This window comes from Chlorocebus sabaeus, chromosome 24 (genome assembly GCF_047675955.1).
Source record: "Chlorocebus sabaeus isolate Y175 chromosome 24, mChlSab1.0.hap1, whole genome shotgun sequence".
Taxonomy (NCBI): Eukaryota; Metazoa; Chordata; class Mammalia; order Primates; family Cercopithecidae; genus Chlorocebus; species Chlorocebus sabaeus.
The window spans coordinates 44,219,566-44,236,838 of NC_132927.1; the positions used below are offsets into that span (position 1 = coordinate 44,219,566).

The 17,273-nt window shown below is 39.8% G+C and overlaps 2 protein-coding genes across 11 annotated transcripts in view; one reads left to right on the top strand and one right to left on the bottom strand.

Annotated features, from left to right (window-relative positions):
- ZFYVE26 (zinc finger FYVE-type containing 26) overlaps positions 1-5,167 on the bottom strand; it is a 67,336-nt gene extending 62,169 nt beyond the window's left edge. For all 3 annotated transcript variants that reach the window (XM_037984148.2, XM_007987084.3, XM_037984147.2), the window contains exons 1-3: positions 5,082-5,167; positions 4,326-4,602; positions 2,551-2,629 (exon numbers count right to left, since the gene is read on the bottom strand). In XM_037984148.2, coding sequence (XP_037840076.2) covers positions 2,551-2,629; positions 4,326-4,519 — 273 coding nt within the window. In that variant the 5' untranslated portion in view covers positions 4,520-4,602; positions 5,082-5,167. The remainder of the gene's footprint in view (positions 1-2,550; positions 2,630-4,325; positions 4,603-5,081) is intronic.
- A 2,969-nt stretch (positions 5,168-8,136) lies between these two features.
- RAD51B (RAD51 paralog B) overlaps positions 8,137-17,273 on the top strand; it is a 775,981-nt gene continuing 766,844 nt past the window's right edge. For 6 of the 8 annotated variants that reach the window (XR_012090986.1, XR_012090988.1, XR_012090987.1 and 3 more), the window contains exons 1-3: positions 8,137-8,209; positions 11,309-11,394; positions 12,158-12,271. Coding sequence is in view for 5 of the 8 variants with exons in the window: in XM_073011105.1 (XP_072867206.1) it covers positions 11,311-11,394; positions 12,158-12,271 (198 nt within the window). In the remaining 3 variants the exon portion in view is untranslated. The remainder of the gene's footprint in view (positions 8,210-11,308; positions 11,395-12,157; positions 12,272-17,273) is intronic. The other 2 variants (XM_073011104.1, XM_073011103.1) reach the window with 1 other exon arrangement.

Genomic DNA, 17,273 nt, shown 5'->3' on the forward strand with positions numbered 1-17,273 from the left:
TAGATAAGAGGTCTAGGACAGCAGACCCTTAATAGTCTGGCTAAGATTTTATTTAGAATCCTGAAGACTGAGTATTTTATATCTATTTTACTGCTGAAACTACTTTAAACATATTCAGGATCATAACTGACTAACAGTTATCTTCTTAAAAGAGGCAAGAATTTGCTCAGCATTTCTAAGCAAGATTTTCTTACTATAAGGGCAACGCATGTTCAATGTAGAAAAATTAAATATACAAATTAGTAAACTAAAATATATATCTATAAAACATATATATGTCTGGTTAGTCTTATTTCTGCTATTTCTCTAAGATAAAGTGTTTTATCTTAACATATATGTTAGTTTGCTTATTTGTATATTTAATTTTGTAATTTTACAAATTTAATTTGTATATTTAGTTACATATGAAATATATAATACATGACATGAAATTTATATATAACATATATGAAATATGATATATAACATGTATTATATATGAAATATATAACATATAAAATATATATAACATATATATGAATAATATATATAAAAATATATTTCATATGAAATATATGTTATATATATTCTCACTGAAGGAGAACAATTATTAAAACTGTGGTCTAAGGCCATTCATTCAGATCATTTGCTATGCACATCTCTATGCATGTATACCAAATGTACTTTTTTCTAAACTGTCTTTTTTCCTACAAAGCAGACCATGAGCACTCTATGTTAGTGAAAACTCATTTACCAAATACTTTTGAATAGTGGTACAGTATTTTACATATAGATATACTTCCATTTATTAACCTGTCCTATACTATGGGCATGGAAGCTGTTTCCAGTTTTCCTCTAATAGAAGTAGCATAGACGTGAACATTTCTGCAGCTAAATCTTTGTATAAATGCTTACACATGTAGAGATAAATCCCTGCAAGATTAAAAGGCAGAAGGCAAAAATGAATGGAGGAAAGGGAAAATAGAATTAGTATTTCATCTAATAATTAGAAGGGAAGCTTTTGGCAAAAGGTGGGAGCCTGGGAAAGGACAGGCAGCCAGTAAATTCCTAGATGATGAAGGCACCTTCAGGATAATGACTGGACTTGGAAAACTACCCTAAGAATTCACTGGACACCATGGGCCTTATATAGTTTTAAAATTCTATGAGGAACTAAAATAGTCCCACAACTGTTTAAATAAGCAAGTCATTGAAGCTTTGAAGACCATATAATCTATCTGTGAAGCTGGGAAAAACGAGAACGGGAAGTAGACTCCATCTCCTGACATAGTTGAGCAACTGTCTAGAAAATAAGCAACCATTCACACATAAAGTAAGCAAATAGCCTCTACCGAGGTGAAAGTTAATATTCCATGTTTGTACTAGAGAGATCCTTAATCAGTAACATTCTTTTTCTCTTTGAAGATACTATTGTAACTATGGTGTTACTATTTTAGCTCAAGTTTTCTCTTTTAAATCTGAAACCATAGCCAACTCTTAATTATGCTAGGTTTCATTATTTTTCAATCTTGTTTTTCTTTCTTCTCCCTCCTACTAGTCTTTCTGTCATTTTTCTTTCCTAAATAGCTGGCTAAATCCTGGATAAGAGATACATTCAGATTAGCAATTTCTGTTACTTTTTGACAGCTATGTGAAGAACGACAAATGTCACGCAAAAGTGTAACTAAAGACAAAATTAATTCTGGTGACCGAGAGGAGCAAAAATTTTAAAAACTGGCAAAATGATAGACATTTTAAAAGTAGAATTTGTGGTTTCTTAGTTTTAAGTCCATCTGGGCTAAAAAAGTAGTGTTAAGGTGGAAAACGCAGAGGATTGAGGTCAGAAGATCTTGGCTTCAGCACCAGCTCTATCAAATAACTTTACAGTGTGTCCTTGGGCCAGTCATTTCTAAGTTAGAGGTTCTTCACTTAAATCTCAAAGTCTGAGGTTCAATATGAAAATGTCTCAGAGAAATTCTTTTATAGATATCAATTTCTGATAATTAACATATATTTCTAAAAGGGCTTTTAATAGAAGTTTATCTTTAAAAAAAGTAATTCCTTACCAGTTTTTTTCAATATTAATTTGCTTACTTGTTTTTATATTTGGTAATTTTCTGTTCAATTAATGTGAATTAGTAAACTACAAATTAATGGAATTTGAGTCTATGAGATGTCATGGAATTAGGCTAGTTAAAATAGGATTTTTGAAAGAAAAACCAAGTTTCAGCTCAGCCCATTCTCTATTACTTAAATGTTGAATAGATCCAAATGTTACAAATTCATATTTTATTTGCTATTTTGTTACTTTCACTGAGTTTCCAAAAATTCTCTTTAGACACAAGACTCATGGTGGTATTTAACAAACTGTACTATATGCCAATGTATGTTAGTGCATTAATGAATGAATTTAGATAAGGAGACAGCAATAAAAATTTAAGCCATTCTCTGAGAATGAGTATGATGAACTTAAACATAAAGGAAGTAACAGACAGAAGGGAAATCCCACAACTACTTTCAAGTTCTTCTCAGTCCTGGCCTCAGGGGAAAATTTAATATAAACCTACTTACCTTTTCCCGGGCCAACCATTTCTCCAGTACAAGAAGCCAGACCCAGGCTAACCTTTGAGGGTTGATGTCCTGCCCACATCTGAAAAAGGTGTAAAGAAAGACTTGTAAAAAAGAGTTTCTACTGATCTTTCATCTTTTGTCATCCAAGACAGATTTTATTGCTCATTCTGTTTTAAACCTGAACAGGCAAGACACTGCCCTAATGAGATATTTTTAAATGTATGTGACAGTTCAATAAAACATTGGAACTAGGCCGGGCAAGGTGGCTCACACCAGTAATCTCAGCACTTTAGGAGGCTAAGGTGGGGGATCACCTGTGGTCATGAGTTCGAGACCAGCCTGGCCAACATGATGAAACCCTATCTCTACTAAAATACAAAAATTAGCCAAGTATGGTGGCAGGTGCCTGTACTCCCACCTATTCAGGAGGTTGAGGCAGGAGAATCACTTGAACCTGGGAGGGGGAGGTTGCAGTGAGCCTAGATTGTGCCACTGTACTACAGCCTGGGCGACAGAGCAAGACTCTGTCTCCAAAACAAAACAAAAAAAAAACAAAAAAATTAGAAACAGAACAGAGCTAGCAGCTTTCATAAAAAGCCTTAATCTCACCTCCACCTCCCTATCTTAGTTTAAAACAAAACAATATTACAGAGAAAACCATAATAGCTAATACTATCTAAAGCATATTTTTTAATACAGAAAGTGAATCAGATAGTCTTAAAAAAGGAATTTCATACAAATTTATTTTTAACTATATGCTAAAAACAGGACTTCAGGAATTCATAGACCTTTCTCTGAAGTTAGGAATTTAGACGATAACGGACTAGATCTCAAATTAAAGGAGAAAAAGAAAAAGAAGGGATCACTTAAGTTTCTCCATTGTATATGTGCTAATACAATATATAAACAGTATAGCATAACAGTCAAAGGATGGAAAACCCAAGGAAAGACTTAAAACAGTACATTTGAATCCTGTATCACCAGTGGTTACTAGCATAACCGGGAGGAACTTCATTGAAAATCTAGGATGGAGAACTGTGGTTGCCAGGGAACAAGGAGGGGTTGTTGTATAAATACAAAGAGGTAGCACCAAGGAGTGAGGGAGTTCTTTTGTGGTGATGGAACAGTTCTGATCCTTACTACAGTGAAATTACACGAATCTATATATGGATAAAACTGCAGAAAACTACAAATGAAAAAATGAAGGCAGGTTAAGAAAATGCTGAAAACCAAATAAAGTACGTAGTGTCATTAACAGTAATGTACCAATGTCAATTTCATGGTTTTGATATTGTACTACAGCTGTATGAGATGTTGCAATTGGGGGAAACTGGGAAAAGGATACACTGGACTCTTATTTCTGCAGCTTCTTGTGAGACTATAATTATTTCGAAATAAAAAGTTTTAAGTAAAGCGACAACAATATCTTCAACCTCGTAAGCAAGAAGAGAGCAGGGTTTGCTTTTTTGGAGGCAAATAAAATACTTTCCATTGCAGTTCCACCACCTATATTAACGAGGATAAACAAGAAATGGCAGTTTCAGGCACACTTTGGTGGCCAGGCTTACATTCAGTTGCAGATGATAATCTAAAGCCAATATTGACTAAGTAATGGCTGTATACTATAGAGGTAAAATTTCAGAGCACATGAAATACACTGTGTCTCTGCTTATTCTTCAGAGGGTAGTTGAGTGGGGGCACATTGACCAATGCCCAGATATTGAACCATGTGTCTCTCACCCTGGGATTGTGTGGTAGGAAAAAAGATCTCTTACCTCAGCAGATTTGGACACACCACCAATGCCTGAAGTATGTCTTCCACCCTCTTTGGGATATCCCCTTGTCCCTCCTGTAGCTGAGGTACACATGCCTGTGCCAGCTCCCATTCTCCCCTCCGCAGGCATTCACAGAAAAATCCAAAAAGCTGCTTCTGCGAAGCAGCTTCCTCTTTTCCAAATGGATGATTCATTTTCCCAGCACAGAGTGCAGGGAGACACAAAGAAATGAGTTATGCTGAACACATTCTCAATGTTCTCATTCGCGGAGTACCTCCTAGAAACAACACACGCCAGTGAGAAGAAACAGAAGGCGCTGTATTAAGACAAAGCAGCAACTACTGGTCCGCCTGGAAAAGGCGGGACTTACTTGCCTAAGTATCGTTTTAAGTTTAATTTCCCACGTACTTTTTGAAAACACTTTCTCCAAGGGGCGGATCCCATCTCTTTACGCAGATTCCTATATTCAATAATATTAATAGTCATATGTGCCCCGGGCGCAGACACATAACTCTACGTCCGTATTCCCTACTGAACTTTATGTCCAGTCACTCCAAATCCCCAGGTGGTCGCCTCCTCAAAGATGAGAAATTCAGCAGGAACCTCTCTAGTTTGAGCCCTCTGTTAAGGCAGAGGATTGACGATCAGGAGACAAATCTGTGTCATAAGTGGAAAGCAGTGCGGGGGTGGGCCGCAGGGACGCTCCCTGCGGGGGTCGTAGAGAGGGGCCCCTCCTCAGGGGTGTCTTACACTCACCTGCTCCCGGCGCCCAAAGCAAGAGAGCTCTCAGCGCAGCCATGTTTGAGCCGAGTCAGGTGACAGAACCCATCCGAACAGCGGTGGTGGGGGTGGTGACAAAGTCTGAAAGCCCCACTCCTATTGGCTCAAGGCAGGGAAGATGATAATTAAGTGCCATATTTGTTTGAGTCACGTGACGCCACATCTCCGTGAGTAGGGAAAGCTAGAAAGCTCGGAAAGAGGAAATCAGCTACCTGGCTGCGGACCGTCTCCCTCAATTGTGACAGCTTCGGCGCTCAATACTTTCAGTTCTGCATTCGGCCGAGCAGGTGGCAGGAAGAACTGTGACCTTGGATTTTTTTTTTTTTCCTTCCACTCTCTTATCTCCCTAACATGTGAAGTCAACATTTAGTGAACGCCAGCCAGTGATGGTGTTTTGCAAGGCGCGGGGATACCTGGAGCTAGAACTCCATTATTATTCTATCTACTGGGCTCTTTTGTTCCGGAACTCTGCGGTCTGAATTTCCATATTCTTCTGCTTCACTCCATTCGTTTATTTGCACATTTACCCTACAACTGTTAATTGAACGGTGTGCTAGGCTTTATTTTATTTTTTTAGAGACAGGGTCTCTGTCGCTGGAGTGCAGTGATGTGATCTCGGCTCATTGCAACCTCGAACTTCCTAGATCAAGTAATCCTTCAGCCTCAGCCTTCCTGTAGTAGCTGGAACTACAGGCGTGCGCCACTACACCGGGCTTAGTCTCTATTCTCTAAGTCGAGTAAATGGAGGTCCCTTTTCTCAAGGGAGATGCAGGCCAAAAATTAGGATACAGTGGGCTAAATTATAAGACAGAAGTATGCATAAGAGATCAGAGAGCAAAGAATGAGCAAAGGCTTTTTCGCAAACATAATAATCTGAAACCAAGCCTTTTTTTTGAGATGGAGTCTTGCTCTGTTGCCCAGGCTGGAGTTCAGTGGCGCTATCTCGGCTCACTGCAACCTCCGCCTCCCGGGTTTAAGCGATTCTCCTGCCCTCAGCCTCCCGAGGAAGCTGGGATTATAGGCTCCCACCACCACGCCCAGATAATTTTTGTATTTTTAATAGAGATGGGGTTTCACCATGTTGGCCAGGCTGGTCTCGAGCTCCTGATCTCAGGTGATCCACCCACCTTGGCCTCCCAAAGTGCTGGGATTACAGGCGTGAGCTACCGTCCCCGGCCTGAAACCAACTATTAAAGTAACGGCTTACTAGGTTTCCTCACCACAGCTGCCTTACACCAAGCCTTTTGTTTGGTTTCCTTGGTGTGCTTTAATCACAGACTCAGCTTTCCTCGGTGTGTGTGTTTCAGGTTTAGTAATTTCATTCAACATTTCCCAAACTATGTAATCATCAAAGGGTGGTGAAAAGAGCAAATTAAAACAAACAGAACGTTTTCTTCCAAAAACTCTTCTGTGATTGGTGGATTGTCCTCGATTCTTGAGAAAACTAACATGCCTCTCTGGCCCATTAAGTTTCTTCTTTTTTTTTTTTTTTTGAGGCAAGGTCTGACTCCTCCCACCTCAGCCTCCCAAGTGGCTGGAATCACAGGTGCCTGCCACCACATCCAGCTAATTTTTGTATGTTTAGTAGAGACGGGGTTTCGCCATGTTGGCCAGGCTGGTTTCCAAATTCTGAGTTCAAGAGATCTGCCCGCCTCGGCATCCCAAAGTGAAACTGCCTTTGCAAAATTATCGCTGAGGAAATTATGACAGTGAAATAAATCAGACCTAACCGACTCTATCTTGCTTCTAACCGTTAAGCTGTCCTTGTTCATTCCTGGGTGTAGACTGAACTAACTTTGGGAAGGAATTCAGTTCATGGTTTGGCTCTGAAACAAAATTGATAACAGCCCTTTCCGAAAAGACCCACTTCTTGCCTGGGGACCAGTCTGCCTTTGCAGGACTAATACATTAGCTACAAGTTTAGAAATTACAGTTTAGGGGTCATGCAGCCTCTGGCTCCAAGAGTCTGAACCTCCCCAAATCGCTCCTGGGGGTGACGTCACTATTGTAAGCTCTGAGATCAGTGCTGGAGATATTCTGCAGACTCTGCACTGGATGGATCAACTGACACCACTCAGACTAGTAATCTGGCCCAACCAATTTTGCCATCTTACCCGGGAACAGAAGACATTAAGAAAACCTCACTTCCGACCCCTTGTGATTCCATCTCCAACCTGACCAATCAGCACTCCCCACTTCTTAAGCCCCCACCAGCCAAACTATTGGTAAAAACTCCGATCCCCAAATGCTCGGGACAACTGATTTGAGTAATAATAAAACTCCAGTCTTCCGCACAGCTGGCTCTGCGTGAATTACTCTTTCTCCATCGCAATTCCCCTGTCCTGATAAATCGGCTCTGTCTAGGCAGCCGGCAAGGTGAACCCACTAGCGGTTTCAAAAGTGCTGGGATTACAGGCATGAGCCACCGCGCCCGGCCTGTTTTTTGTATTTTTTGTAGAGGTGGAGGGGTGGGGGATGGTGTCTCACTATGTTGCCCAAGCTGGTCTCGAACTTCTGGGCTCAAGTGATCCTCCCGCCTCGGCCTCCCAAAGGGCGGATCACGAGGTCAGGAAATCGAGATCATCCTGGCTAACACGGTGAAACCCCGTGTGTATTTTGTATTTTGTAAAAATACAAAAAATTAGCCGGGCGTGGTGGCGGACGCCTGTAGTCCCAGCTACTCGGGAGGTTGAGGCAGGAGAATGGCGCGGACCCAGGAGGCGGAGCTTGCAGTGAGCGGAGATCACGCCACTGCACTCCAACCTGGGAGACAGAGCGAGACCCCGTCTGGAAAAGAAAAAAAAAAGAAAAATTTCCAAACAGGGTGTTCCCTTGCCTCACATTCTCTTTAGTGATGGTCCGCCAACAGATTTTGATAATCACTGTTTTGAGGAACTGCTTCAGATTCGATCTGTTAGGCTGATCACAGTATTAACTACAATTCCCAGCAAGCCGCGGACCCAACCTGGGCCTCTGCCGGCCTCTGACTGGATACAATAGCCAGGATGACAACCCAATCAGTACTTCGGTTGTTGCTTTGCGGCGCTTTCCGCGGGGAAACTGTAAAGGGTGGGGAAACTTGAAAGTTGGATGCTGCAGACCCGGTACTGGAAAGTTTCATGTGGGGTGCCGTTGTGGGGAAGTGGGGTTCGCTCATTATTTCCTGCTCCTTCCCTAGGCCCGTGGGTGTCGATATTGGGGGAGCGGAGATTTTCTCTTGGGTGCTGGTCACGCCCCCTTAAGACTGTCGGGATCGTCACTAAGAACCCCGCCGTGAATTCCGGGGGTGGGGGAGGCTTCGGGCCTTCTTTTGGTGGGGAATGCTTGGAAGCTGCTCCTTGTTGGAAAAAGCCCTTTTTAGGGGATTCCGGGTGATGTTTCCGCCTGTTGATGCCCATCTTCCTCCCCAGCCCCTTCCCGCTTCAGGTAGCCTGTCATTAGGGGAAGTTGAGGGACTGTCCCACTTCAGGTGGTGTTGGAGACCATGGAATCTGGAGTCCGGTCCCTGGATTCGAATGCGAGCTTCACACCAATTGTCAGCTGTTTAACTTTGCCCAAGTTTCTCAACTTGGTGCCTCAGTATCCTTATCTGTAAAGTAAGATTAAATATCTGAAGCCTTTGGAACAGTGTGGCACATAATAAGGGCTCAATAAATATTAGCTAATATTGTTCCTCAACAGTTGTCGTTGAACATCTAACATGAAGAATTTTCTTTTCTTGGTGATGAGGAAGACAGGGTTCATTCTCCAGGGTTGACCGTCTCCCCTCAAGTGCAACACACATACGTGCGTTCGCGCACACATACACCGCAGGAATTTACGTGCTCCAGTGGAGGAAACAAACTTGCAAACCATAATAATACTTTGATAAGATTATCGAATAGATAATGTACGAAGTTGATGAGAACATTGGAGAGGAAAAGACTTGACCCTGGGGAAGGTTTTGTGGAGGGAAGTCAGGGAGACAGGATGACAATTGCGTGACCTACCAATACACATACCATATGACAGGAGGGCAGATCATGTGAGAGTCATTATGATGATTGCTGACCTTAAGTACTATGTGCCAGGCACTCCCCGAGTGCTTTAACCTCCACTACAGTCATATGCCGTGGTAAATTCATATGACTGTAAAACAATGGTTTTAAGGAAATTAAGACACTGAGAGGTAAAGTAACTGACAGGAAGGACAGGAACTGAACCTTGCAATGTGATGTATGAGTGAGAAGGAAGTGAGGGACCAATTTTTGATGTTTTTCTGTGCGATCCTAAGAAGTTAGAAATATATCCGGTGGTCTGCCAATCCTATGGGAAGTGTTAAAGGATAGTGTCTTTTTAGGAAGCTACTCAGGGCAGGATTGTGACACTGATATGACTTTTGCAGGCGAATTTGGGGCTTCTTCCTGTCTGCTCCCATAGCACTTTTAAATAGCAATTGCGATATTTACTGCATGACTGTAGTTATTTGTGTGTACCTCTCTTTTCATCTCTTAACTGTGAGTATTCAAAGGAGAGGTGATATGCTTAAATTATTCTTGTACCCCAGAGCTCAGCAGGGTGTGTATTTAAATGCCTGTGGAAGGAGCCAATTAAGGAACAAATGAATGGAGTGGCCAGAAACAATATGCAATAGTCCAGGCAAGTGATGGGAGTGGCCCTATTAAGGCAGAGATAGCAGAATTGGTGGTTGTTAAAGTCCCTGTAGTTTAGAATTTATAGCTTTTTGTTTGTTTGTTTGTCTTTTGTTTTTGATAGGGTCTCAGTCTGTTCCCCAGGCTAGAGTGCAGTGGCGTGATCAAAGCAGCCCCGACCTCCTGGGCTCAGATGGTCCTCTCATTTCAGCCTCCTGAGTAGCTAGGACTACTACAGTAGTGCAGCACAACGCCCAGCTAATTTATGTATTTTTTGTAGAGACAGGTTCTCTCTTTGTCGCCCAGGCTGGTCTCAAACTCCTGGGCTCAAGCAATTTGCCTGTCTTGTCCTCCCAAAGTGCTGGGATTATAGGCGTGAGCCACCTTGTGTGGCCCGTAGTTCTTTTCTTTCTTTCCTTTTTTTTAAAATTGAATTGATCAGTCTAAATGGTGTGATTACCTGAAACTACCTGATCTGAAAAGACACTAGGCAATGTTATAGCAGGTATCACTTGGTTTTCTATTAGGGGAAACAAGTCAATGCTGACAAATTCCCATAGAGAGAAATGAGGAGGATGTATTTTGTGTTTGTGAGAAGTGTGTGTGTATGTATTGTGTGTGTGTGTGTGTGAGAGAGAGAGAGATAGAGATTGATTCAATCTGATTTAGATAATTTAGGTGTTAAATAGAAATTAGGGCCATGGTATTGGAAATAAACAAACATGTACATTCTCAGTACATGTACATTCTCAGTATACATATATTTTCATTCCAAAATGTTACTTCTGTTCTGATAACTATATTGCTTTATTCCTTGGATTTATTCCTTTCCTCTGGAAAGAACTGAAAAATGTATATCTACCATCTCAATGAGATATACAGCTTCTCCTTTGTATGAATTAAGAGACTCACAGTAATTCTTTTTTAATTCTCTGAAGATAAATCTTTCATGAGCCTCATTTACCCCTAGCAAGGTACAACAGTGAAATTTAACTGCATGTGAGAATATAAGCAGCTAGTGTTAATATAGAACATTTTGGGCCAGGCCCGTTTGCTTATGCCTGTAATCTCAGCACTTTAGCAGGTCAGCATGGGAGGATCACTTGAGCCCAGGAGTTCGAGACCAGCTTGGACAACATGGCAAAACCCTGTCTCTACAAAAAATACAAAAATTGGGCGAGCATGGTGGTGACCTTGTCTCTACAAAAAATACAAAAATTAGCCATATCCAAATAAAATTTATACATGCATTGAACATTTTAAGATGCTCTACAAATGTGAAGTGGTACTATATTCATGTAGTAAATATCGAATAATTGTGTGAAATTATATTTGAGGTTGCCTTGTTTTTCTGTGTGCCTGTTTGATAAAAAATTGTCTCTCATATTTAAAACATTTAAAAAGATTCTATAGCATTCCTTTATCAGTAATATTTTTAACACAGTATGTTTCATTTTGCATATGGAGAAACTTGAGGAATTTTTAATTTTGTTTTGGATAGCCTATTAACTATTACTTATGTTATATTCTATTTTTTTTTCATGGTTCTTCTTTTCTTTGCTGGATCTGGAGGCATGGGTAGCAAGAAACTAAAACGAGTGGGTTTATCACAAGAGCTGTGTGACCGTCTGAGTAGACATCAGATCCTTACCTGTCAGGTAAATTTTATTTAAAATTTTTATTGAGAAGTTTTATGCACAAGTTAACTTTATACCTTAATACTTCTTAAACTTGAAATATGAAAATGTAGGCTTACAAAATAAAAAAGATAAATGATGGTGCTTTTCCATAGGCTAATTGTAAATATCAAGTTTCCTTGGGTGCATTTCCAATTGCGATTTCATTTACCCAAATTTAGTATTTTTGCATTTTGAGGGGAGAGTGGTCATGGCATAAAGTGAAGTAACAGCTTTGCTATTTATTTGTAGTTACATGAGAAATAGGACTGAAATGAGGAGATACTATTCAAAATATACAATTTCTCTTAAAAGCAAAAGAAATTAATAGACCATTTTCTTATTGATGGAGCATGCGAAATATATAGAGTAGATCTTGCATTTTTAAGCAAGGTAGTGAAGGAAATCCTTCTTAGCAGGGTAAATAAGATTTAAAGGTTTTGGTTGGTTGTTTCTGTTCTTTGTTGTTTTTGAGACTAGGTTCTCATGTTGACCTAGCTGGTCTTGAACTCCTGGACTTAAGCAATCCTCCAGCCTCAACTCCCAGGTAGCTGGGATTACAGGCACACACCACTGTGCCTGGCTAGATTTAAGGTTTTATCTTACTATAATGAATGTATAAATCTTTGATCTGCAATAAATTATACTTTTGTCTACATAAGCAGTATCAATTGAAGGTTTCCTTTTAACTCTAATATCTTTGTTACACATATATGTTTAAAATACTCTCTTTATGTTTCTTTAGGACTTTTTATGTCTTTCCCCACTGGAGCTTATGAAGATGACTGGTCTGAGTTATCGAGGTGTCCATGAACTTCTATGTATGGTCAGCAGGGCCTGTGCCCCAAAGATGCAAACGGTATATTTATATTTTATTATGATTTGATTATGAATGATTCCTCATCATTAAACATGCTTTTTTAGGGATGAGGCACATGCAGAAATAGAGATGAGTACCTCAAAAATATTGAGTTTTCTACCATAGAAGTTAGTTCTCTAAGGAAAACACATGTGAAGCAAATATATATATATATTTTTTGAGACACTCTGTTGCCCAGGCTGGAGTGCAGTTGCACAATCTCAGCTCTCTCCAGCTTCTGCTTTCTGGGTTCAAGTGATTCTCCTGCTTCAGCCTTCTGAGTAGCTGGGATTACAGGCACGGTACTACCATGCCAGCTAATTTTTGTATTTTTAGTAGAGATGGGTTTTCACCTTGTTGGCCAGGCTGGTCTCAAACTTCTGACCTCAAGTGATCTGCTCACCTTGGCCTCCCAAAGTGCTGTGATTACAGGCGTGAGCCACTGTGCCTGGCCTATATGTGAAAAATTTATGTAGTTTATAAACTCATGGGAGACAATTTCCAAATCAGGGAATTAGGGAGCAACAGAAAGTTTTTACTTTTTTTCTGTAGCCGATAGCGGTAGTTCCAAAGGTCATCTTTCTCTGATTGATTAGGTAGTATTTGAGGGCCTCGTAGTTAAATTATAATCTTAATTTTAGAATGCCCCTTTCTTTGATATACTGACCTTTACCATCATCACTTGTTCCAGATCATAAAGTACACATAATTGTACTTATACTTGCTTATTGATTGAATAAGAGGTAATTAAAAATTTATCCTTTACTCTTAAGAAAATTTGAAGTCTTTTACAAAAGCCCTCATCAAATTGTACATTTTTTCAGACTTTTTGTGTCATGACTGTAGCTTAGCTTTTCAAATTGTAGATTTGAAACATGATAGAAATATCTTGTTTTCCCATAGTAAGAGTTTCCTAAAATTCTGTTCAGTGTTTTGCAAATGTATTTATTTATGTGGACTGTAAGTTACTTACCTCACTACCTTATATTGAAATTTACTGAACACTAAACAATGAAGTACAATTCTCTGAAGAAGGGGAGAAGGAAGGAATGTTAGTGTCATTTGAAACTTCTAAAAACAATGAACAGATATTCGAACAACAGATATTTTCTTTCTTTCTTTCTTTCTTTCTTTCTTTCTTTCTTTCTTTCTTTCTTTCTTTTTTTCTTTTTCTTTTTTTTTTTGAGATGAGGTCTGGCTCTATTGCTCTGGCTGGAGTCTAGTGGTATGATCTTGGCTCACTGCAACCTCCACCTCCTGGGCTCAAGCCATCCTCCCACCTCAGCCTCCTGAGTGGCTGGGACTACAGGTGCACACCATCATGCCCGACTAAGTTTTGTGTTTTTTGTAGAGATGTGGTTTTGCCACATAGCCTAGACTGTTCTTGAACTTATGAGCTCAAGTGATCCTCCCGCCTTAGCCTCCCCAAGTGCTGGGATTACAGGCATCAGCCACCGTGCCCGGCTGAACAACAAATATTTTCTTTTGTTCAGATTTAGCTTGTGATCTGAGGAAAATATTTTAAAGGCAGGGTAGTCAGAAGGAGAATCAGAATTGGAGTTAGAAATTGGCATTAGTCTTAGCTTTATCATTTATTTCATGGCTTTTGAACAGCTTTCTTTGTTTTATGGGATAAAACAGAAGTTAAAATACTGTGCAGTGATTCTGTGACTAGATTCAAATTAACTTGTTACTATTTTGAAGGTTGTAAAGCACCAGAAAATCTTTAATTTGTCATCTGTCATTCTAATTGATCAATATCCATGGCATATTTCTAGTTAATAATTAAATAAGAGAGCATGGTCCCAAAATTCAACTTCAATTTCTACTTCCATCACTACCTTCAGCTGCCATCTTAATACAATTCCAAATACAGTTCAAGAAGCCATCTTTCTCCTGTGGTTTACCTTCATTCTTGTAGCATTCCTTATATTTCAGCACTGCCTTAAACATTGGCTTAGTTTTTTTTTTTTTCCCCCCAACTTTTATTGTAAGTTCCGGGGTACATGTGCAGGATGCGCAGGTTTGTTACATAGGTAAACGTGTGCCATGGTGGTTTGCTGTACAAATCATCCTATCACCTAGGTATTAAGTTCAGCATCCATTAGCTATTCTTCCTGAAGCTCTCCCTCTCCCTGACAACCTCTAACAGGCCCCAGTGTGTGTTGTTCCCTTCCATGTGTCCATGTGTTCTTATTGTTCAACTCCTGCTTATAAGTGAGAACACACAGTGTTTGGTTTTCTTTTCCTGCATTAGTTTGCTGAGGATGATGACTTCCAGCTCCATCCATGTCCCGGCAAAGGACATAATCTCATTCCTTTTTATGGCTGCATAGTATTCCTTTGTGTATGTGTATCACATTTTCTTTATTCAGTCTATCATTGATGGGCATTTGGGTTGATTTCATGTCTTTGCTATTGTGAATAGTGCTGCAATGAACATATGTGTGCATGTATATTTATAATAGAATGATTTATATTCCTTTGTGTATATACCCAGTAATGGCATTGCTGGGTCAAATGGTATTTCTGCCTCTAGGTCTTTGAGGAATTGCCACACTGTCTTCCACGATGGTTGAATTAATTTACACTCCCACCGACAGTGTAAAAGCATTCCTATTTCTCTGCAAGCTTGCCAGCATTTGTTGTTTCTCAACTTTTTAGTAATTGCCATTCTGATTGGTGTGAGATGGTATCTCATTGTGGTTTTGTTGTACATTTCTCTAATGATCAGTGATGTTGAGCTTTTTTTTAATATGTTTGTTGGTCGTATGAATGTCTTCTTTTGAGAAGTATCTGTTCACGTCCTTAGTGCACTTTTTAATGGGTTTTTTGTTTTTTCTTGTAAATTTGTTTAAGTTCCTTGTAGAGTCCGAATATTAGATCTTTGTAGGATGGATAGATTGAAAAAATTTTCTCCCATTTTCTACCATGGTAGTTTCTTTTGCGATGCAGAAGTTCTTTAGTTTAATTAGATCCCATTTGTCAATTTTTCTTTTGTTCCAATTGCTTTTGGCATTTTCATCATGAAATCTTTACTTGTGTCTATGTTCTGAATGGTATTGCCTAGATTTTCTTCTAGGTTTTGGGTTTTTTCTGTAGTTTTGGGTTTTACATTTAAGTCTATAATCCATCTTGAGTCAATTTTTGTGTAAAGTGTAAGGAAGGGGTCCAGTTTCAGTTTCATGCATATGGCTAACCGGTTCTCCCAGCATCATTTGTTAAATAGGGAATCCTTTCCCCATTGCTTGTTTTTGTCAGGTTTGTTGAAGACCAGATGCTTGTAGGTGTGTGGTCTTATTTCTGAGTTCTTTGTTCTGTTGCATTGGTCTATGTGTCTGTTTTTGTATCAGTACCAAGCTGTTTTGATTACTAGAGCCTTGTTGTATAGTTTGAAGTTGGGTAGCGTGATGCCTGCAGCTTCATTCTTTTTGCTTCAGATTGTCTTGGCTATACAGGCTCCTTTTTGGTTTTGTGTGAATTTTAAAATAGTTTTTTAAAATTCTGCAAAGAATGTCAATGGTAGTTTAATGGGAATAGCATTGAATCTATAAATTACTTTGGGCAATATGGCCATTTTCATGATATTGATTCTTCCTATCCATGAGATCCATGAGTATGGAATGTTTTTCTGTTAGTTTGTGTCCTCTCTGATTTCTTGGAGCAGTGGTTTGTAGTTCTCCTTGAAGAGGTCCTTCATGTCCCTTGTTAGCTGTATTGCTAGGTATTTTATTTTCTTTGTAGCAATTGTGAATGGGAGTTCATTCATAATTTGGCTCTCTGCTTGCCTGTTATTCGTCCATTGGCTTAGTTTTAGTTCATTTCTTCAGGAAATTTTTTTGCTCATTTATTCAATCATTTTTTCTTTTGACCTGTATTTACTGAATGTCAAGTATGTATTAGGTACTTTGTCAGGCACTGGGGATGTCATGGTGAACAAGTTTATACAGTTCCAGCCCTCTTGTAGTTTACAGTCTAGTGGGGGAAGCCAGACATTAAAATATTAATTCAGAAATAATTAGTTAATTATAATAGTGCTAAATCCTATGAAGGAAAGGCATAAGGGGCTTTGAAACTTTATAATAAGGGACCCTACTTAGTTTGGGGGTCAGGAGGGCCCTTCCAAGGAAGCAGTACTTTGGCTAAAACATGGAAGATGAATAGGTTAGAGATAGGCAAAGGAGTTGGGAAGGGAGATGGGCAGGGAAGAGTAATTGGACACTGGGTATAACAGATGCAAAGGCCCTGGGAAGAGAAGGAGAATGGGGCTTGCACGAGTGGGACATAACAGCAAAGAGAGTGGTAGGAGCTGAAGCCAGAGAAGTAAGCAGGAGTCAGATTATTGGGGCTTTGCATGCCAAGTTAAGGATTTTGGGCTTTATTCTGAGAGCAATGGAAACTCATAAGAAGGGTATACTGTAATATGTGTTTTAAAAAGATCAGTCTTAGATGTGGACAAGTGATTGAAAAGGAGGAAGAAAATATTCATGAAGATTAGTTAGGTACCTATTACTGTGTTCCAGACCAAAAGTGATGGTGACTTGTATTATTAATGCAGAGGTTATAGTGTTGATTACTATGAGAGATATTTAGGAGGGATAATTTTTTTTGTTTGTTTTTGAGACAGAGTCTCACTCTGTTGTCCAGGCTGGAGTGCAGTGGTGCAATCTTGGCTCACTCCAACCTCTGCCTTCTGGTTCCGGCAATTCATGTGCCTAAGCCTCCTCAGTAGCTGGGACTACAGACATGCACCATCACACATGGCTAATTTTTGTATTTTTAGTAGAGATGGGGTTTTGCTGTTGGCCAGGCGGGTCTCGAACTGCTGGCCTCAAGCAATCCACTTGCCTCAGCCTCCCAATATGCTGGGATTACAGACGTGAGCCACTGTGCTCAGCCTAGGAGAGAATATTAATGGGATTTGGTAATTGTTTGGCTGAGGTGGTAGTGACGTACAGAAAAGTATCAGAGATGATTCCCTGACTTTTGCGTTGAGAAACTG